The 19,591-nt window shown below is 43.1% G+C and overlaps 1 protein-coding gene across 6 annotated transcripts in view; it reads right to left on the bottom strand.

Moving 5' to 3' along the window:
• Window positions 1-17,475, bottom strand: part of TEX2 (testis expressed 2) — a 71,616-nt gene extending 54,141 nt beyond the window's left edge. For 3 of the 6 annotated variants that reach the window (XR_011135427.1, XM_068913349.1, XM_068913352.1), the window contains exons 1-2: window positions 17,410-17,475; window positions 10,883-11,042 (exon numbers count right to left, since the gene is read on the bottom strand). Coding sequence is in view for 3 of the 6 variants with exons in the window: in XM_068913349.1 (XP_068769450.1) it covers window positions 10,883-11,042; window positions 17,410-17,460 (211 nt within the window). In the remaining 3 variants the exon portion in view is untranslated. Of the gene's footprint in view, window positions 1-361; window positions 467-8,655; window positions 8,751-10,882; window positions 11,043-17,409 lie in introns of those variants that run through there. The other 3 variants (XM_068913351.1, XM_068913353.1, XM_068913350.1) reach the window with 2 other exon arrangements.
• Window positions 17,476-19,591: the final 2,116 nt, after the last annotated feature.

Here is a 19,591-nt window from a genome sequence, read left to right as displayed (position 1 = left end):
ATTGGTAGATACACTGCTTAGGGCATCTGGATGATGGCCATCCAAAAAGCAGGTTTAAAAATTAAATACTGGGAAAGCAAAGTAGTAAAACAACATTCAAGGTGCAGCGGCAATTTATTCATTTTTATAATCTTTATCGCAATGTCTGAGATTGACGGAAGTAATAACAAGTATCTAGATAGAATTATGTAAGTTTGGCTATTAAAAACAAAGCTGAAAAGTTGTCCCAACTCATCAGAAGAGAAAGGGTTTCTAATCTCCATTCTTTACGCACAGAGTTGCCACTCCACACCTCAAAGCTGCGTGACAAAACAGAGGTCCCTACAACCAAATACCACTTACGCTCTTAAGCACAACATACCTCCAAAGTGAATCATTCAGAGTCCATGCACTTCTCTAGGAGCATTGGGCATGAATCTTCAGGTGGCCTGTAACCTCTGGACAGTGCTAAGGCACCTTGGAGAACTAGGCCTGTTATCACAGAAGGAATGACTCGTTGGAATTACAAACCTGGAACTAGTTTGCGTGCACAGCTGGTCCTTTCTCCACCCACGTCTCTTGTTATTCACTAAAAATAACGCATAAACGTAGTAATAGCAATGTGATTCTTTTTTCATAAGGATATAATAGTATTGCAAGAGTTTTTACGTATTCACTCAGAAGGTTTATTAGAGACCTGGCAAAGCCTTTATTAACTAGCATATTTTGGAGTTGACAGACATTTCGGATTAATCTCCCCCTATTTCTTCTCCCTTTTCACAATTCATTTGTGTAATATTTCAAGCCAAGTTGAAAAGGAAGAAGTGTGAAAATGATTAGACATAAAGGAACTATTACTGAGAAGGTCTTACAAATATAAGCCTTATCAGACTTAACAGCAGTTACAAACAAGAAAGGGAACATATGGATCATTTCATTTACCACCAAAACACATTTATCTATGCATTCAACCCCAAACGTTACACAAGAGTATTGGGACAGAAAGCGAAGCCCCTCCGGGCAACAGAAATGACAGATGTCTTAAGCAAGCAGAATGGAATTACCCAGCTTGGAAGGCAGCCAGGGCATAGAAATCTTCACCTTGCATTTGCCACTTTTGGGCAGGGAGGCGGGAGTTGTGTGGGAATTCAGTTGCAAGATTATTGTTTTCAGCCTCAACTAGAGGATACATTCTGAAACCTGCAGAATCACAGGCAGGTTTGTCATATTCAGAAGGTTCAAAAGAGAAGATAATACAACATGCTGCAATTGCAAGCCTAGAGATAGAGACAAACCTGGATAGCAACTTTCACTGTGCCTGCTTTTAATATCACATGTTAATCAGTATTTCCTAATCAAACTACCCTAATCACAGCAGCGTGAGTATAACTATCTCCCTCCCTCCCAAAGAAGTCGTCGTCTTCTCTTTGGGCTCATAAAACAGACGTTTTTGCTTCCTCAATCTTAGTCACAACTTCCAGCAAAACAAAATTATTTTTGCAGCTATTTAATTTCAGATCGTAACTTCATTACAGCTCATGACAGGTTGCCGTTACGTGCTTCAGTACCTTACAATCCACTTTGAAATCGCCAGTGCTAGAGGGGAGAGCAGCTTGGTTTGAGTTTTAAAATTGAAGTTCAAAATATAAGCACAAGTATAAGTTAAATCACATGAAATTCAGAGTAAGATCTAGAGTCTTACTGCTCTCGGTCCTCTGCATCAACCACTGAAACCCAATATACAAGTTTTTGGCGCTCAAACAGATCCTTTAGAAGAGGAAACCAATTCCAGAACGTGCATTTGCATACTGTTAGAGAGATCCTCTTTTAAGCTTGACCATCCCATCTTCTCACAGCTTCAGGTCTGTAATGGTTATACGACAGCTTTGCATAGCTTGCTTGCCAGGGTACAACCCAGCACTGGCAGGAGAGGTGGCCCAGAGCACCCAATGCTTTCACCATCACTAAGGGGTGTTCTTTTGCAGTGTTCCTATCATCCAACACCAGTGGGGTCAGAGAGCATAACAGTTTCCAAACCACAGAGGCACTACGTAATGAATGTTAAAGCCCAGATCATACAACTATTCATTTGTACTATCCTTCTGGCCTTTAGGAAAACACCATGATGTTTTATTGATCTTCTGTTATCATTTGACTTCCATCATCTCTTGTCTTCTGGAGCACTAACTTAACCACTGAGCAACGTATTGATTTGGACTTGGCACAGCAGAATAACGTGCCTTGCTCTTTGGAAAGGACAGAGTTAATATAAAGAGGAGAGCAAGACAATGAACAGAGAGCTGGAAAATATGAGTGCAAGAAAGCAAGATGACAAGAGAAGCTACCCTTTTTCACCATGATATTCTCATATCTCTTCAAAGACACTAATGATCTGCCTAATCAGGGACAGTAGTTCTGTGTACCTGGAACATAAAGCAGACTGGTAAATAATCTGATGCCGCAGAACTCCTCTCTTTGTGGAGGGCAAAGTGGGGGAGAAAAACACATGCAAAATTTACACTGCTTATTGCACAAAGATGTTTCAGCCACTCTAACCCACTTCCTTGCCAAAACTTGCTCCTCTGCTTCCCATCTCCGAGAACTTCTGGGGGGGCAGGACGGGCTTTGGCTAACAGCGGAAGTTTTCAAGTAACTCATCTCAGAAGCCCTAATTGAGCAATTTCAACACTCGTGTTTTATTTTCTAGATACTGGTCATCAAGGACTTCCATTAAAGAAGAATCACAATACAGCTGTTAGGCTGTACAGTCAGGCCTTAAAAGAGATACCTCCATAGCACCGGAGATCCAAAAATAATTCATTACCCTAACAGCCTTGCTCCACAGCAGGACACTCCAGAGAAGGCAGATAACACAGGAACAACAACGCAGGCAAATGTCACATCACAGAACGGATCTGTTTGGAAGTTCTATGCTTGCCAAAGGGAGGATTTTTTTTGCTCTGTAAGCATGCTCAAAACCTCATGAAACTAAGTTAACACGCAAGATTATTCCAATAAAGGACTCGCACAAAAGAACCCAAATATCACCTTAAAAGAGTTACAATTTAATTTGCCAACAAAGTAAATCCTTTTGGACCTATGCTAAGCAAACCTTGGCCCAAATCCAAACTGCTCCATTCACCTCCAGTCCTTCTGAAAAACGATACACAAGTGCTAAGTCTTCAGGTAGTTAAATCTCAATCCTCACAACACTCTTAAGTGAACAGGCGCAGAGGCTAATGCCTTTTGGTGAAGTTCAATGTTCAGAGACCACTTCCTAACCTCCGTGTTTTCTTGCCTCAGGACAGAATGGGACCTTGATCAATAATTATTAACTTTCTGCCTTCAAACTTTTGGGCTTGCCACATTAACAGAAGCTTTAAAAAGTTAAACAGTCCAAGAACAGATCACTCACAATTCTGATGTGAACATCGGGTAATATATTTTTATGACACTATAATCAGGATTCTGTCCCACACATGTAGAAAAGAACTTGTTGTAGCACGAAAAACACCCAAACCTTTGCTTTATGGATCTGAACCATTTACAGCACTCCTCTACAATAATAAAGTGAGTAGTATATAAAAAAAAGGGGTCAGCAATTAACAGCTTTACACATACCATAGTAGTACGCACCAATGCACTGAAAGAACAAGCAAAAAATGGGAGATACTAACTGACAATCTTAAAGTTTTCACTATTCACTGTGGAACACTTGAAGGCCTCTTACGTCTTGCTCTTAAGAGTAGAGAGATCTCTGAGGGACAGACAATGCAGTACTTTGCACTTCTGCCTTTGCTGAGTTAAATATTATTTTTCCTCAGGCTATGTATGATTGTGCTACTCAGTAGAATTTCAAGAAATTGTTCCCAGATTGCACATACATTGAAGTTTGCTGTTCCCATTGCAGTCTGTAATTAAAAAAAAAAAAAAATTGGGAGTACAAGCCCGTTTCCATCTCCCATGTCCTCTTCCAGTCAGCCTAATGAAGACGTCACCTCCCCCACAGACCTGAGGGAGCTGCACTAGAGCGCTCTGAGCTTCATGCACCAGAGGCATGAAGCAACAACAGAAAAACAGAAGTGGACATAATACCAAGCTGGACACAATAGTCTGTGGTCCAGCTAAGTTTCACCAGTTTCCCAGAAATACAATATCATTTATCCAGGCAAGAATTAGCATATTTGAGACAGCAAAAGACACCAATGAAAGGATCCCCCGCACGAAGAAACCTAGTGGCCTGGCAGATCTAGAGTCTATGCCTTGTATCCTACTGATTAAGTCTCAGTAGAGTTCTCCAGAGGTCCTCTTACCAACAAAATAAAAAAGTAAAAACAAATAAATCAATCCTTATTAACCTAGCTAGCTAGGCACTCTCATTTCTTCCTCCTCCTCCTGCATATCCCTTCCTTCCCCCAACACTAACACTTAATTCAACAGCATAGCAGGTTGTTTGCTTATTCCTCACAATGTGGACCCACCTTCCACCAGGAAAAAATAACACAGGATCTTCATGCTTTCACTTCAGGATAGTTTGAGAATTATGAAGGTGCACCACACCCCTTGCTTCATCAGTTTGCTGCAAACTTTTCTCCCACCACCAAGTAATTTATTCTCCCAAAGAGCATCAAAGGAATCATATATGGCATATAAACTGACAAATCTCCATCACAAAATAAAAAGGAGGGGAAGATGGAACTTAGCTAATTAAACATCCTGTTCTCACATCCTGTTTTAGAGTATACCAGAGAGCATATATTTGGTAGACAGAACCAAACACACAGCATTTTCTACCTTCAAAGTCTTTTGCTAAAAATCAAAACTGAAAGCCCCTACAAGATCTTTATTTACAGAACGTATACTCCTCTTGAAGGGCTGATTAACACTGCTTCTGTAGATTCACAGAAGGCACGCCCCAATAGATAGCTAGAGACACAAACAGCCAATCAAGGCCTCATGCACACATAACGGCCTACTGCTCACTAATGACCAAACACTTCAACAGAAGTGGTTCACATCAACATCAAATTTTCTTACAAAGTCTTCATTTGCGCTAAATCATGTTGAGAATGTGGTAATTTTCACATAAAAAAAAAGAGAATATTGCAGCGCATTTCTCAACAGACACAGAACTTTGCTGAGCTACACAAAGCTATGAGCTGTAGCCATAAGAGCTGCAGATACTGTCACAGGGCAAGAGAAGAGACTATTCAGCGGTAGTTAGCCTTCAGATCAACTTAGCTTAGTAAAACTCAAGAAGAGGTTCAGGCAGCTGAAAGGTACTAATAATCAAAAAGGAACTTGGAATCTAAGTTTTTTCTGCACACAAAAAGTAGCGAAGGACAGAATCAGAATGCAGTAATCAAGTCAATAATTTAGTAGCTCTATTGATTTCTACTCTCCATCAAATTCTCTTTAAGTCTCTTTGTCATTACACCTTTAAAAACGCTTAATAGTTATATCATTAATATGCTGAAATCTCTGCCTGTTCATATTGTCTTACTGTTTCCTTCATCTACAGTCATCTGTTGTCTCTTGTTAAGCTCTTTAGAAATCATCTCTTCTGATCATTATACAGCAACTTGGGAAAATCAAGACCGATTCATGAATAGGGTTCCTAGATGCCTCGTGCCAGTGCAAGTGAATGGATGGTTTCTCCAGGAACATAAGTTTAAAATACAATAAACACCCTGTTTGCTAATTACCTGAAATTTTGAAATCTGACAGAGATGTTGCCCTATAAGTACCTTAAGAGTTTAATTTATGCTTGTCATTTCTTCTCTACAACACTACTGCAGAATCATATTTACAATGGAGGAGGCCTCTAGAGCTTGTCTGACCAAACCTCTTGCTCAGAACAGGGCCAACTTCTAACCCTATATCAAGGGGAAGACATCTGGAATAAGGTCAACTGCATATAGCGTTGCAAGTCCCATTTTGACCTTCGGAGATCTTGGGCCAAGCATCAATATAAAAATGAGATGCCTTTGCATGGAGGCTTCTCTCTGGATAGGTCTCTCACTGTCTAGCAGGCACAAGGCCAGCACTGCCTCACTTAACTCCTTCACTTGCCTCTTAAGTGCTGCATCTTTCACCGGCGCTGACATATGGTACTCTCTCTATATTTAATTGTTCTGTGATCCCTCACCTCAAAATCACCACATCTTTTCTAGAGTCCTAAGATAACTCTCCCTTACACTACTAGAATGAGAAAAGTCCCCTTTATGGGCACACATAGCATGTTAATGCATTCCCAAAGTTGATTTCTACATCGGATACAGTATGTCTCTTTAATATTAAGTACACACTCATGAAGACTCACAGTATTAACTCTTTATTTCTCTCATCTTTAGGCCAATTTTTTTTTTTCTAACATATGTTGTCATCCAAATGTTTGATTTAGGACATGATGCTTCCGTTCAAGGATAAATGTTTCAGAGCACCATTGAATTAACATAACTAGCTACTGTGGACAGCTAATATCACAATTTCCAGCTTACCGGTGGAAAATAATAAAGATGTAGATATTTGAGCGACTTCCCCAAGCTCCAAGAATCTGTAAAGAACAGAATTTCCTGACCCTTTATTCTTCTGAAACCTGCAATTTACATTAATAAACCAAGTTTTACCTCTCCAACTCCTGTGCAGCTATTCCCAGCTCCACTAGCGACACTTCAAGCGCTCAGCACCAGACCTTACTTATATAATGGGCCCCACTAGGCTAAAGCCTGATCCTCGATGCTGCACAGGACAGGGGAACACTAGCACAGAAAACATGCCTCCATACATGTTCACTGCCATGCTCAAAGCAGGTCATCTGTACATCTTACGCAACATACTGTCAGTGGCCTTCCAGGCACACTGCAAGAGATTTCTTTATTCAGATTTCATCTAACAGACTGGGTTGAGTTAGCAAAGAAAGGTGAGATTAGAGCAGCACAACCCTTTAATTTATCAACTAATAGGCTGTTTGGGTATAAAAACGCATCTTCATTCCTCCAGCTATGTGGTTTTAACGTATTCCCATTACATTACCCTTTTACTAGATAAGTTTTGACTATCTCCCATTATTTGTTTACACACCTACTGCAACAGAGAAGTTCTTAGCATTACACGTTCTGCCTAGGTTTCCTACTCCACATTCTTTGTTCTGTGATATAGTTGTCGTGAAGTTATTTAGGGACAACTAAGCATTTGCTATTAATGTTTGAAACTACTAAATGACATCACCACCCAATCTAGAAGGAGTATGCAATAAATAAATGTACTTTACTGGGCTGTGTCCTCTTTCAAGATTTGACTTTGGATTTCACTAATAGATTTTCTTTTCTGAAATGAAAGAGAGGTCATTTAAAGAAGTTCTTCACACAGACCAAAAGTGAAGTTCACAAAAAAAAAGTACTCAACTTACCAACACAGTTCACCGGGAATATCATACAACACCCAAAGAGAGGTCTTTGATATAGTATAAGATTCCTTTGAGTGCAGAAGAATCTTTTCAGTCTTCTGCTCAGGAGATCACCTCACCCAACCCTACTCTGAAACTGCAGCACCTACATGGAGTATTAATAACATGCCACATACAACAGAGCAGTTTGGTGGACCAGGTTTGAAGCCAATCAGAACAGTGACCTCTCACACACTATTAAAAAAAAAAAGTCAGAGTCTTTAAAAGCCAATTCTAACATAAAAAACGCTAGCTTACTTTCTCTTGCTTAAGTGCCTTTACCTCTGATTTAGCACATTTTCAATTCTGATAAAATTGATATGAGGTACTCACACAGACTGAATTTTATTCAGAGATTAAGAATATAGACTTATTTTAAAATTCCAAGTAAAGCTACATCATCTTGCATAAGACGTGCCCCTGAGGTTGTGAGGCTGCCTTGTTTTTCCTGAATTATACAGGCAAGAACACCTTGAAAGAGGAGTTGCGTGAACAGAGGAGTATGACAAAGCATCTTAACAGAAGATAATCTTACAGCACCGAAGTCTTACAGTAATTTATTTTACAGTTGAGATATGAAAATTACAAACAGAAGTTTAAATTAAGCTCAGTTGCGTACCCAACTCCCTTGAATTATGAACTATTGCGGGAGCTCCTTAACGCGTTTGCTGACAGATAGGCACCACGGAGAAGTTTGAGCTCAGACCTTTAGAAGGAACTTCTACGAGACAGTAAACAGATTCAGACACTGAACTGCAATAGCGAGGTAAACTACAATGATACAGCGAGCTACGAGAGAACCAGAAACTAAAAAGCTGACGCCGAGGACAGGAAAGAAAAGGAAATGATTTGAGGTGGGGGAAGAAAAAATTAAAAAAAAAAAAAAAATCTCTCTGCTTTGATACTAAGGGTAAATTGAAGACTCCCCTCCCCCGAGTTCCAGCAAGAATAAACATTACAGCTGGCTGCTGATTTTTAAGATACCGCTTCTCCTGGAGCAGCGCCCCTGCCTAACTGCACGCCCCGCTCCAGCCCAATTTTTATCTCGGTCACCCCGGTGCGAGCGGCAGCGTCTGTCTCCGGCCCGGCCGCGACAACAAGGGCGCGGAGCCCCCGCCGCTCCCCGGGCCCGGCCCGGCCCCGCGCACCGGGCCGAGCCGGGCAGATGCGTCCCTTCCCCGCCGCCCGGCTCCCGCTGCCGCGGCGCGGACCCGCCCGGCCTCGCTCACCTCTCTGCGGCTCATGGCACTGCCCGGCACGGCGGCGGCGGCGGCGGCGGCAGCAGCGGCGTCCCCTGGCCCGCGCCGCCAGCGCCGCGCCGGGCGGCGGCAGGGGGAGGAGAAGCGGCGGGGCCGCCCGGCGCCGCCAATCCGGGCCCGGCGGTGGGCTGGGCCGAGCCGGGCCGGGCCGGGTCGGGTCGGGCCGGGCCTGGCCGAGCCGCCGCAGCGCCGGGCCGAGGGGCGGGGCGGGCCGCGGCCTGGCCGGGCCCGGCGGCGGCGGCGCGGGGGGCTCTGCGGGCCGTCTCGCCGGGAGCCTCCCCCAAAGTTTCTGTCAGGTGGCGCAAGCGGTGACGCAAACAACCCCCCCCCCCCGCTCCCCTCGGCGGCGAGGAAATAGTAACGGACCGGCGGCAGAGGCTGTGAAAGCGGGGGGACGGGGCAGGCAGGAGGGGCGGCCCGCCGGGGAGGGCGCCACCGGCCGCACGGCTCTGCCTGCTCGTTCCTGTTGCGCCTTTCTTGGTTGGCCAAGTTCATAAGCAGCCATTTCTTGGAGAAAGCTGGGGTGGCTGTGGTGTTTCGTTTTGGTACGAGCTACGTACATCCCGCTTTTGCAGCTACACGTTTACAGCTGTGCTCTCTGGCCAAGCCATTTCTTAGGAACAGCTCCTGCCTACAGGAAATACACCAGCTGGCGAACCAAAGATGATGGTTTGATAGCAAATCATTATACAAATGGCCAAAAATTCTGTTGCCCAAAGAGGTCAGCAGTTACCCTAGCACACATACCGTGCCAGAGGTCGATGTGCCTACGCTTTGTATTTCCCAATTCGCGTTAGACTGAGAAAGGAAAATTTACCAGAATTTGCTAAAAGGTTTTTGATCCAATAAATAGCCTCATGCGACAGTATATTACAGCCTTACCACTACTTTTACCCTTTACTTCAGTGCTCTTGCTTTTGAAAACAGTTAATAAGGAGATTACAACATCCACGCTGGGTCAGATTGACATTAGCCCAAGTTACCCAGGTTTCTTTAGCTACCCCATAGATTAATTTGGCCCTGTGAATTCTCCTCACTTCGCTTCTCCTCACTTTAACAACTTCAGCTCAAGTAAAATCATGAAGAATCCTAAGAGACCTTTCTGAATCTCTTTATTCCGTAGCAGTATTCAAATTTGTGGTACTTTATGAGGTGACGATGCAAAAGTTAATTTTTTTACTAGCCAAAAATTAGCGGGATATGCAAGCCAAATTCAAATTGCTCCACATTAGCTCATGCAAGGAGTTAAATATAAAATATTAATTTCCAAGTATTTTAGTGTCTTTATTATATCTGCAAATGTATCTCAATCAATGTTGGGGTCCTATCATACTAGGCATTATGTATTTGGTATGTAGTAGGGTTTGCAGTCTAATTCAAAAGTAGATGCAGATAGCAGTCCTACTGTTTTTTCAGTACACATCATGGACAATTCAGTGCTTATGAAAATGAATCCAGAGCCCTGGAATCACTGCCAGGCCTCTCCGGTTTCTTCAAGGTTCTTAGCAGCTCTTTTTAAAAGCAGGTTTCCTGCAGGTAACCGTAAAATCAGAAGTAACTGAGGGTGGTCAGCACCCAGTAAAATTTGCTCCAGTGCAGAAAGGACTGAGCTCACCAAATGAAGGGTCAGATCTTTCAAGGCGCTGAATGCCAAGCAGTGCACTGAGCACTCTCAAGTCCTCCCGAGTTTAAGGTACCTAACAAAAGACCGCATTCCCTGATCGTTGCATCATCTTTATTTATTATCTAGTCATTTTTTTAATTTAAAAAGACAACGTTATATTTTCAACCTATGTAAAAAGTGTGTTCAGTCATCTAGGATATGTTTCTTTTCATAGCTCTCGCAGTACATAGGCAGACCTTTGTATCGTTACACAAAGCTGATGTTAGTGTTTCCAAAGTCTGAAGATAAGATAATGGTTCTTGTTTTCTTAATAACAGGTTTCTTCCGCAGGAATATAGTCTGTGCCTGACACGGTAACTGATTGTGTTCAGTTGTCTTAAACTATAAGCAGCTCACTAGCAGTTCCAAAGCTTTTCTGCCCACTATTTGCAACACGCAGCCTAAAAGGCCTGACCTCAGGAGAACAATTTTTCCACTTCAAGTTAGAGGCTTCTATAGAGTGATGCATGCTGAGCAAAGGCTGGAGCCAGCCACTAGGAAATACTAGACACAAGCAGTGTGTAACCAGGCTACCTGGGCTCCACACAGTGTGTGGCCTCTGGGGAATCTTCTTCCAAAGGCAAGTCCCAACCAGACGGAAGAGGGAAAAAGGAAGAATCTTCTGAATTTCTGAATTATTCAATGCTGTGAGAGAGAGTAAATCCTTTTTTGGATAATTTATCTTCCATCCATCCTACAAAAAGACAAGAGAATAAAGTCATGCTTATTTATTTTTAATATTTCAGTATTCTACATATAAATACGCAATCATTCTGAGAAACGGCAGGCCTGCAGGTTCTAGAAATAGATCTAAGTCAGTAGTCAGGAGCTGCTTTTGAAAAAAAATGACTTTAATCGTTCGGAATATGTGAGGAAGACATCTAAATGCCTCTTAAAAGCAGTGCTTGAGAGGGCTGTAAAATAAGAAGTCGTATTTCTCTCCCAGAGCTACGGTGAGACTCAATTCATTTCTTTCTGTAATGCCCCTATCAGAATTTCGCAGCTCAGGACAGTTTAAAGCTCATACTTTTGTGAAAAGAGAACGTTACATGAGATCTGGGTTTCCATATGTCTTTCACAAGTCTCTCATTGCCTTCCATGAGATCTCCTGGGGAAGACCTGAGAACTTCAGGACAGGCCAAGAAGCTTTAAAATGAATGAGGCAGCAGCTGTGCCCAAATGTGGCAATCCTGGCATGCATAGCTCTGTGTGTGTGTGTGAGAACAGCTTAACTGGATGTTTTTTGTCTTCTGCATCATGCTCTTGTTATCTGTACAATATTAAACACAATGGAAAGAGGCTTAGCACTGACAAAACAAGCAACACCCCCCTGCCTACTCTGTGTGTACGCCAACCCAACATGCGCTTGCAAGGCCACAAGGCTTCCTAGTGGGCTGCAGCTGGTTCCGACTATGGGTGAGGAGGAGAGAATGAGTTTCCTGAATAATACACTCCTTCCACAGTGTATGCATTACAATCTTCTGCTGGGCCATCGAACACAAATGATAGCGTTCTCAGCACCTCCCATTTCTCTCCCTGCCCATGGCTTCACTGTTGTTCTTGGACCTGAACTCTGTCTCCTCCTCTGCCAGGCTCTCTAGTTGCAAATCTGCCCATCTTGCCCTCCAGCATATCTCTGCTCCCCACCCACTAATCCCTGCTCCTGAGCACATACCCAGTGCTGCTGTCTGCCTTCTTGCTGGCATGGAGGATCGCAGCCAGGTCATATCCTTCTCAAAGGACTTCCCCAGCTAGCTCCCTGAGCCTAACTCTACTCTGCTTTTACAATCCCTCGGGACCTGCAGAGGCTCTAGACTCCTGATGCTTTCTATGCTAAAGCACGTTCCTCTGCTTTCTTGTGTTGCTGCTTCATTTTTAAAGCTGAACTGACAATAGATCCTCTCCTCCTTGTTTGTCCTTGTGATCACCTTCTTTCCCTCTCTCATTATTTTTATTTATTTATTAAAGGTTTCTAGCTTGCCAAGTATCTCTGGAGAAACAGCTCTGTACTACTCACACCAAATCCTTGCACACAGAGAAGACTCATTTCCTTGTTATAAAAATACAAGCTGGAGCCCTCCAGAGCCAGTGGAAGTTCTAACGTCCACCTAACTCCTTGCAGCTTTGGGCTGGTGTGTTGGGAAGAGGGCAACAGCGCAGGCCTCTCATGGCTGCCAGGAGATCACGTCAATTCACAGAACAGGTGAAAACAATCTCAGGGCTTGTGCAAGCCCTGCCATGGCACTGGAAAATCCCTGCCCCATCCCCCAGAAGGCAGGAGTGCGAGCTCAAATTGCACAGCCAAGGTGACACCCAGAGGCAGACCTCTTCCGGGGGAAGGTGCTTTACAGTGCAGCCTAGGACAAACAGTTTGAGCTCTGTGAATTAGCACTGGTGCCTCTCAGGCCTGCAAAACCTTCTTGATGCTTCTCACAGCTGGTGCTTGCCTACCTGTGGTGCCATCCCTCTCTGGTGAAGAGGTGAGCCCATGTGCTGTGCAGCATAGCCATGTGCAGGCTGCCAAAGTCACGTAAAGGTTGCGAGAACTGCTCTCTGGATTTCAGTGTACCTGGCAATTGGACAGAACTCTGAAAGGCTGAAATTTGATCTGCACATAACAGAGAAGTCAATACCCCTCCCTCTGCAGAGACCTTTGTGAGTTAGAATATATGCTGGCTGAGCTTTGGAGTACTTCAGAGCGCAACTGTGATAAAAGACAAAGCTGGGGGAAGGCATGGGGGATACAGTGACACTCTTCTACATGTTGTCTGCACAGGCATTATATGAGAAATCCTCGACAGTACCATCAGATGCTATAGTTTTCTATTAATTAGTAAAAGCAAAGCACAAATGACCTGACCTTTTAGCTGTCAAATCATTCACCTATTTTAAAACTACAAGTAAATTTAGTGTGCCTGATATAGAACAGCTGAAACTACAGGTTTAAACCAGGCAAATACACTACAGCCTTCCACATACACAACTATACCACAGGAACATTAACTCCAGCCAGCAGTAGCTTTCTGCTCTTGCCTGGGCAGACACTTAGATTCTACACTCATGCACTTAATATAAATCAAGTAAATTGAATTTCTTGGAGACTAGAAATAACAGCAATCTTCAGACCCAGAACTTGGAACCAACTTGTCCAACACTGAGGAGGAACTAGGTCCATAATGCTTAAGGGGACGCAGCAGAAAGTATGGTCAGGTCATCTATGACAATTTTATTGACTTGTCTTCACAGGGAAAGTCAGAAAAATTAATCCAAATTAATCACAAGTGTGATTTGAAAGTGGTAAGTGAAGTTATATTACAGTCCTGCATGGATGCTGTTACTGAGAATTAAAGTGGCCTTCATTTGATTCAGCTTTCTTCAGTTTCAGAGTGAAACACACTAAATCAAATTAATGCCACTTAATTCTGAATAAGAATATCTGCATAGGAGCTTAATAGAATTTAACTAATCTATTTTGAAAGATAATTCAGGTGAGGTTTCCTGAGTGTCCCCTTCGAGGAAAGACTCATATCAATAGACTTAATGGGAACTGTTCCTGGATCATGCTGGCGTGAGTTCAAAGCATCATCACTAACCAAAAAATAGTCATGTCTCACTTAGATTTCTTTGTTTTGAGAGCATTAACATCTATTTGAGAATTGAGCATATATCTGGTAACATCTAATCAGGAACTGCAGCACTAAGTTAATTCTTAGTCACAAATGAGGGATAAAACACTGAAGAGACTGGCTTGTCCAGCTGAGATTGAGGACTGGCATAGATGGACCCCTGGGCAGGCCATTTCCTATGTTCTGCAGATGTAAACAACATGCATCATTTTCATAAGGCTGATGTCATTTTGGCTGTTGTGCAGACCTAGATGGTATAATTTCAAACCTGAATGCTGGTAGAACCTTTATTTGCGTGACTTTTGCCAGGGTGCCAGGAACTACAGTCTCTGCAACAGTAATTAGTAACCTTTAACTGAGCAGTAGTGTTACGATGGTCCATATCCACACAGTATAGAACAATCCTGAATGTCTATGCCAGTCAGTCCAGCAGTTCAGAAAAAAAAAGTGGGGGGGGGGGAAATAAGACTTAGGTCTTATTTTAAGTGGAGTAAGTCACACACTGAGCTTCACCCAGAAGACTAGGCTTAAACAATTGCAAATTCTAAAAATCTTGTGGAATAAGGTGTCCATCTTTTAAGTTTTGAGAAGATTAAACAATTAAAATGTCTTGTCAGAACTCAGAGAAGGCATCAAGACTTGATTTCAATTTCTCTTTAATTGCGCTGTTATCCATCTGCTCAATAATGGTGTTTCTGCAGCCCACTTGTGATCTACAGCACTATGGTTTGGAGACCCTCACCTTCAAAACACTCTAAGATAGTGAGGAAGCTGTTTGAAAGCCCAAGACCAACTGTACTGCCAAATGAGCCTCTCCAGTTGGAGGAGAACATGAAGGTGCTCTTATGCCCAGGTACAAACAAGAGCACAGCTTTGAAAGCAAACACAGGACTGACATTTTCCCATGTTAAATGACTGCCTGTAACAGAGTAGTCACTACTTGCCAGTTCACTCAAAATAATCATGGCCAAGATGCGGTCTTTCCCTTCTCCCCCTACAACCAAACACCAGCGACAGCTCCATGCTGGCCCTCATCTCTAGCAGATTTGGACCCAATCTCAGGAACTAAATATTCTGAACGCCTCCAGAACTGGATTTTTGTTCCAGACTTTGCATTCTCTTTTTTTCCAACAATATTATCTGTACATCACTTTGGGATGAAAACCTCAGCACAGGCCCATATTAAATAATACCTATTTTATGCAGTGAATGGAGGCAGGCACCTCCAAAGAGCGGTTCAGAACAGGACTCTCAGTGACCGTACTAGAGAGAAGAGCAGACTTTCAGTCTCGACATCGAAGGTAGATGTCTACTATGGGGCAGTGGGATTACCCCACTCAGCTTCACTTTGTAATTTCAGTGACCTGGTGCATATCTTGGTCTCCAAACCCGCCCAGCTGCCCCGCCTTCTGCTCAGCTTCTACATCCACCTTACCCTGCTACCCTATGCAAACAGGTTCACACAATGCAGGGCAACATCTGGCTCCATATGACCTTCTTTTTGTCAGGAATAGAAACTGTTCCCTGTTGTTCAAGAGTGAGTCATGTTTTGTTCAGAACCTCATTAGAACTTTCAATTAAACACTGCTCAGTAATCTATCCAATCAGAATCCCTGAGTCAAAATTTCAAGTGCTGATACCTAACGTAACATATTTTTCACATTAATCCAGTGATACATACTAAGGAATCTGAAAAGTACATGCACAGTCTGCTCTGGGAACCCCCCTCCCCCCAAACAGTCGTATCTTAACCCTTTAGACCATCAAATCCAGAGTCCAAGCTATATTAAAACCTTTCCGATTTGAGTGAGACACACTCACTATTCCGTGCCACCTTATATTGCATATAGACAGAGAATTAATCTTGATATTCAAAGCCTTCCAAAACTCTCATATTTTAAAATAGCAAAATGCATTTCTTTTGAAGTACGGGCTTGCTACAGCTATTTAGGAACCTCTTACCGAACTCAGATGGATCTTGAACTTCCCCTGGGGATGGTTTAGGTGTCAGTGTTCATTCATTAACAGATTGGAAACTGTCCAGGACAATATTGCAAGAGAATTGCCTGTCTTAAACAGGACTTCTTGTGCACTTCTCTACAAATAAATTCAAGATTAAATATGATAAGTTGGACAAGGAATGGGGAGAAATTCAGCCCAGTATTAGCAAGGCATACTGCTTACTAGTTAACAAGCTGTTTCTCTCTAGTGGCAAAAGGAGCATAAAGTAAAAACTTACTTGAGCAGTGACAATCTTATCTAGCCCTCATTCCACACATCTTCCTGCTCCTTGTCACTGACAGCAAGCGTGCAAAGGTCGTAGTCTTCAACTCAAAGCAAAGACAGATACTGAGTATCTAATTCTAATGCCACCAACACACAGGTTTCAGGCATAACCTCACTGACCCCAGAACATTTAACTATTGCCTTTTGTTGGCAACCAGCGTAAGAAACTAACAAGCTCTCTTCCCGAACCAGGCAGCTGGAACAGGAAGACCTCCCCTACGAAAGAAGGCAAGAGGGCAAAAGTGGAGAAGAAGCTAATGCACTCACTGTTTGTCCTGGCTGCGTTGACAGGCTTTGCAGAAGCGGGGCGGGGGCAGTGCGGGGAGTTGCTGTGTGCTCCTGCAGCCTTCTCTCAAAACCAGGCCCGAACCGGATAAACCCCACTAAAAAGCTGGTGGAAAGACTGCTTCTGGATAAAGTGCTGGCTGAAAGGATTGAAATTGCTTACAAAGAAACTGTCTCCTATTGTGTGATTCCTCCCTTGTTCAAGGTAACAGGATTTTGTGCTTTCTTTATGAAAAAAAAAAAAAGACTGCATCAAAGTACCTGAGCGATCAATTTTGCCTGCTATTAGAAACAATCCACCGGGCCTAAAACCATCTAAGTGCTTTGGTCAAAGACAGGGAATAAAAGCTCCACTTATTTCCTCATGGAAAGGCAACAGCTTCATCCCTTTGACTGCAACTGCACAGAGCTTGAAAAGTCAAGGATGCGTGAGGCATGATTGCTTTTATTTATGAAGTGCAGAAGAGGGGACATGGGCTGTGGATTTGACGACTCCTGACCCTCCTTTCACTGACATAAGTACAAAGTAGATGTAAAACAGTTACCAAGTCAAACTAGTGACTTTGCACTGGTGAAAATGACTCCAGAAGACACAGCAATTAGGAGAATCAGTTGATATGCGTATACAGCCTTGTCCATGATTCTATGCAGTGAAGAAAACACAGATGTGACCTTTGTGAGTCACTCAGTGCACTAATTAGTGTGTCAGAGATAATAACCATTAAACATGAAAATCTGACCTATATCTACTACCAAAGAGGAAAAGGCAGCCATTTACTTAAGTTTCTATTATACTATTAAGGATTATGAGGTGAAAAACTAGACCATAATGCAGAAAACTTGTAATTAAAAAGCATCAGTTACCGTTTTCTCCTTGTAGGGGACATTAATCAGGTCTGCTTTCCACAGTCCCATTCAGTATACAGATAGACATGTAGGATTGTGTGATTCATCCTCAAACAATCAAAAAGAAATCAAGTCAGTGGGAGAAGATCACCTTCAGCAAAAAAAAAAAATATAATAAAGAGCGAACGAAATAAAGATAATTAAAAAAAAAAACGTTCAGCATTTTTTGTTTGACAAAGCTCAGGTGCGTGTCAGGGTTCTCTTCAAATAAAGCAGCCTTGCCTCCCTCCAGCAATGGCTAAACTGGATTTAAGCAGTGTACACAATGTTCTGAGGTTTGGGGCCTGAGCCAGCTAATACTGTAAGTCATGCTGAACATACCATCCTTCTGTAGAGATCAACTAGTCCCCGAGGTCCCTGGGAGAAACATGAGTCTCTCTTCTTAAGTCTGCATATTTCCCCTCTCTGCTCCCTTAAGGTCTCTGACTTCCAGCCAAGGGGGCAGATTGTCTAGAGATTGTTACAGGCTCAGCACCCACAGGCAGAACCAGCTTTTCAAGAGTGCTTGGTGCCCGTCTCATGCTGTAAGTGCATTTAGATCCGTTCTTCCAAAAAGCTCCAGCCCCGAGGAATACCCTGAGTTGGGGCTCAGCTCTGTTCACTGAATCCATCTGAAAATTGCAGCCAGGGAGGCAGTTCACTCGTGTGCTCTCCTTTGCCTGTATGCAGGCATTTCCAGGAGCTCAGGGCAGCGCAAAACGCTTCTGTTCTCATCTGGAGGCAGAGCACCCTCTGCTCAAGTGGCAATGGCCACATGTGGTGAGAGATAGGGGAGCATCAGGCACAGCAGGTCCAACTTGCTTGTGAGAAATATTATCGTTAATGGCCAAAGCAACCAGAGCAATTCAGGCCATCTAGCCCTGAGTGCTAAAACCCAGTAATGTGAGCACAATCAGTGGCTAGAATATTTGAGCTATTATTTTCCATGCAAGGACTGCATTTAGATGCACTTTGATTTAACTGGTTTCAGCTCTGCCATGGATAACACTGCAGAATCACAGCTCATCTCCATCCACCTCTGAGTTTTTGCCTCATAGCAGCTTTTATAGCTCTTGGCATTCCCATTTGTCTGGGTTTAAAACTCCTGCTCCTTTAATGATCCTGAATTTGAAATGAAAAAATAAAACCCAACACACACTTTAACAAAATCAAATCTATGTTTTGCAGCATGGAGACTCTGTGAGATTTTCATTATTACCTTGCTTTAAATAATTTAAAATTATTAAAAAGCAAATCTGCATTTCCTATTGACACTCATCCTAATTTAATAACCCGGGTGGCTGCAATTTTCATTAAATTGACTTACACTCTGACCGCATTTTAATAGACTTGACAATTTTTTCTTCCATTAGACTCTCTCAGCCTGCTGTCAAACAGGGATGCCAAGTTCACCCCTTCCAGTAATACTGTGACTCATCCCACTTGAGACAGAGCCCTTATCTTTCCCCATTGATGTCAATCTCTTATCGCTGTCCCCTCCACTCCTGAGGACAGGCCAGAAGCCCTGCATTATCATTTTCAGTGCCTCAGAAGCACTCATCCCTGAACAGAAGAGAGAATCCCCTAGGGAAAGGCTGGGGCTGGGATTCCACTTGGCAGTGGATTCCACTTGGAGAGGACACACTGCCGTGACTTACTGCTGGTTGGAGACTGAACTACCCTGGAGGCTTGCACAGGGGAAGAACATGGGGTGGGAATTCAGACATTTGGCATGGATTTGTTCCATGAAGACAGAAGTCAGTCAGGGCTGTCATTTCAGCAGCTCTGAACAACGTGAAGTTTGCAGGCAAGACGTTTCTGCCCTCGTAGCACTAGCTCATTGATTTCAAAGTGAAACTGTGTCACTTACAGCGGAGACTTGGCTCTGTGTGTAGTTAAAAAATGAATAAACAAAAAGCCAGTGCAGAGGATTTAAAGGTAAGCTCTCTCCATGCAAGTGTTGATAAGCGAGTCGTGGAATACGGCAGCCACACTTCCTCTGCAAGCACTGAACAGGACTTGGATTATGCCAGCTAAATAACGGAGTAATATGATTTTGCTTCCGAAAACACATACTCCCAGTGGCAATATCATAGTCCGTCACACCAGCTGTAAATCGGACAGGTTCCTCAATGCCTCATGGCTAACATCCCTATACAAG

Source organism: Struthio camelus, chromosome 19, assembly GCF_040807025.1.
Source record: "Struthio camelus isolate bStrCam1 chromosome 19, bStrCam1.hap1, whole genome shotgun sequence".
In the NCBI taxonomy this organism is placed as follows: Eukaryota; Metazoa; Chordata; class Aves; order Struthioniformes; family Struthionidae; genus Struthio; species Struthio camelus.
Note: the sequence above shows the minus strand (reverse complement) of the source record. Positions and strands in the feature narration are given on the sequence as shown.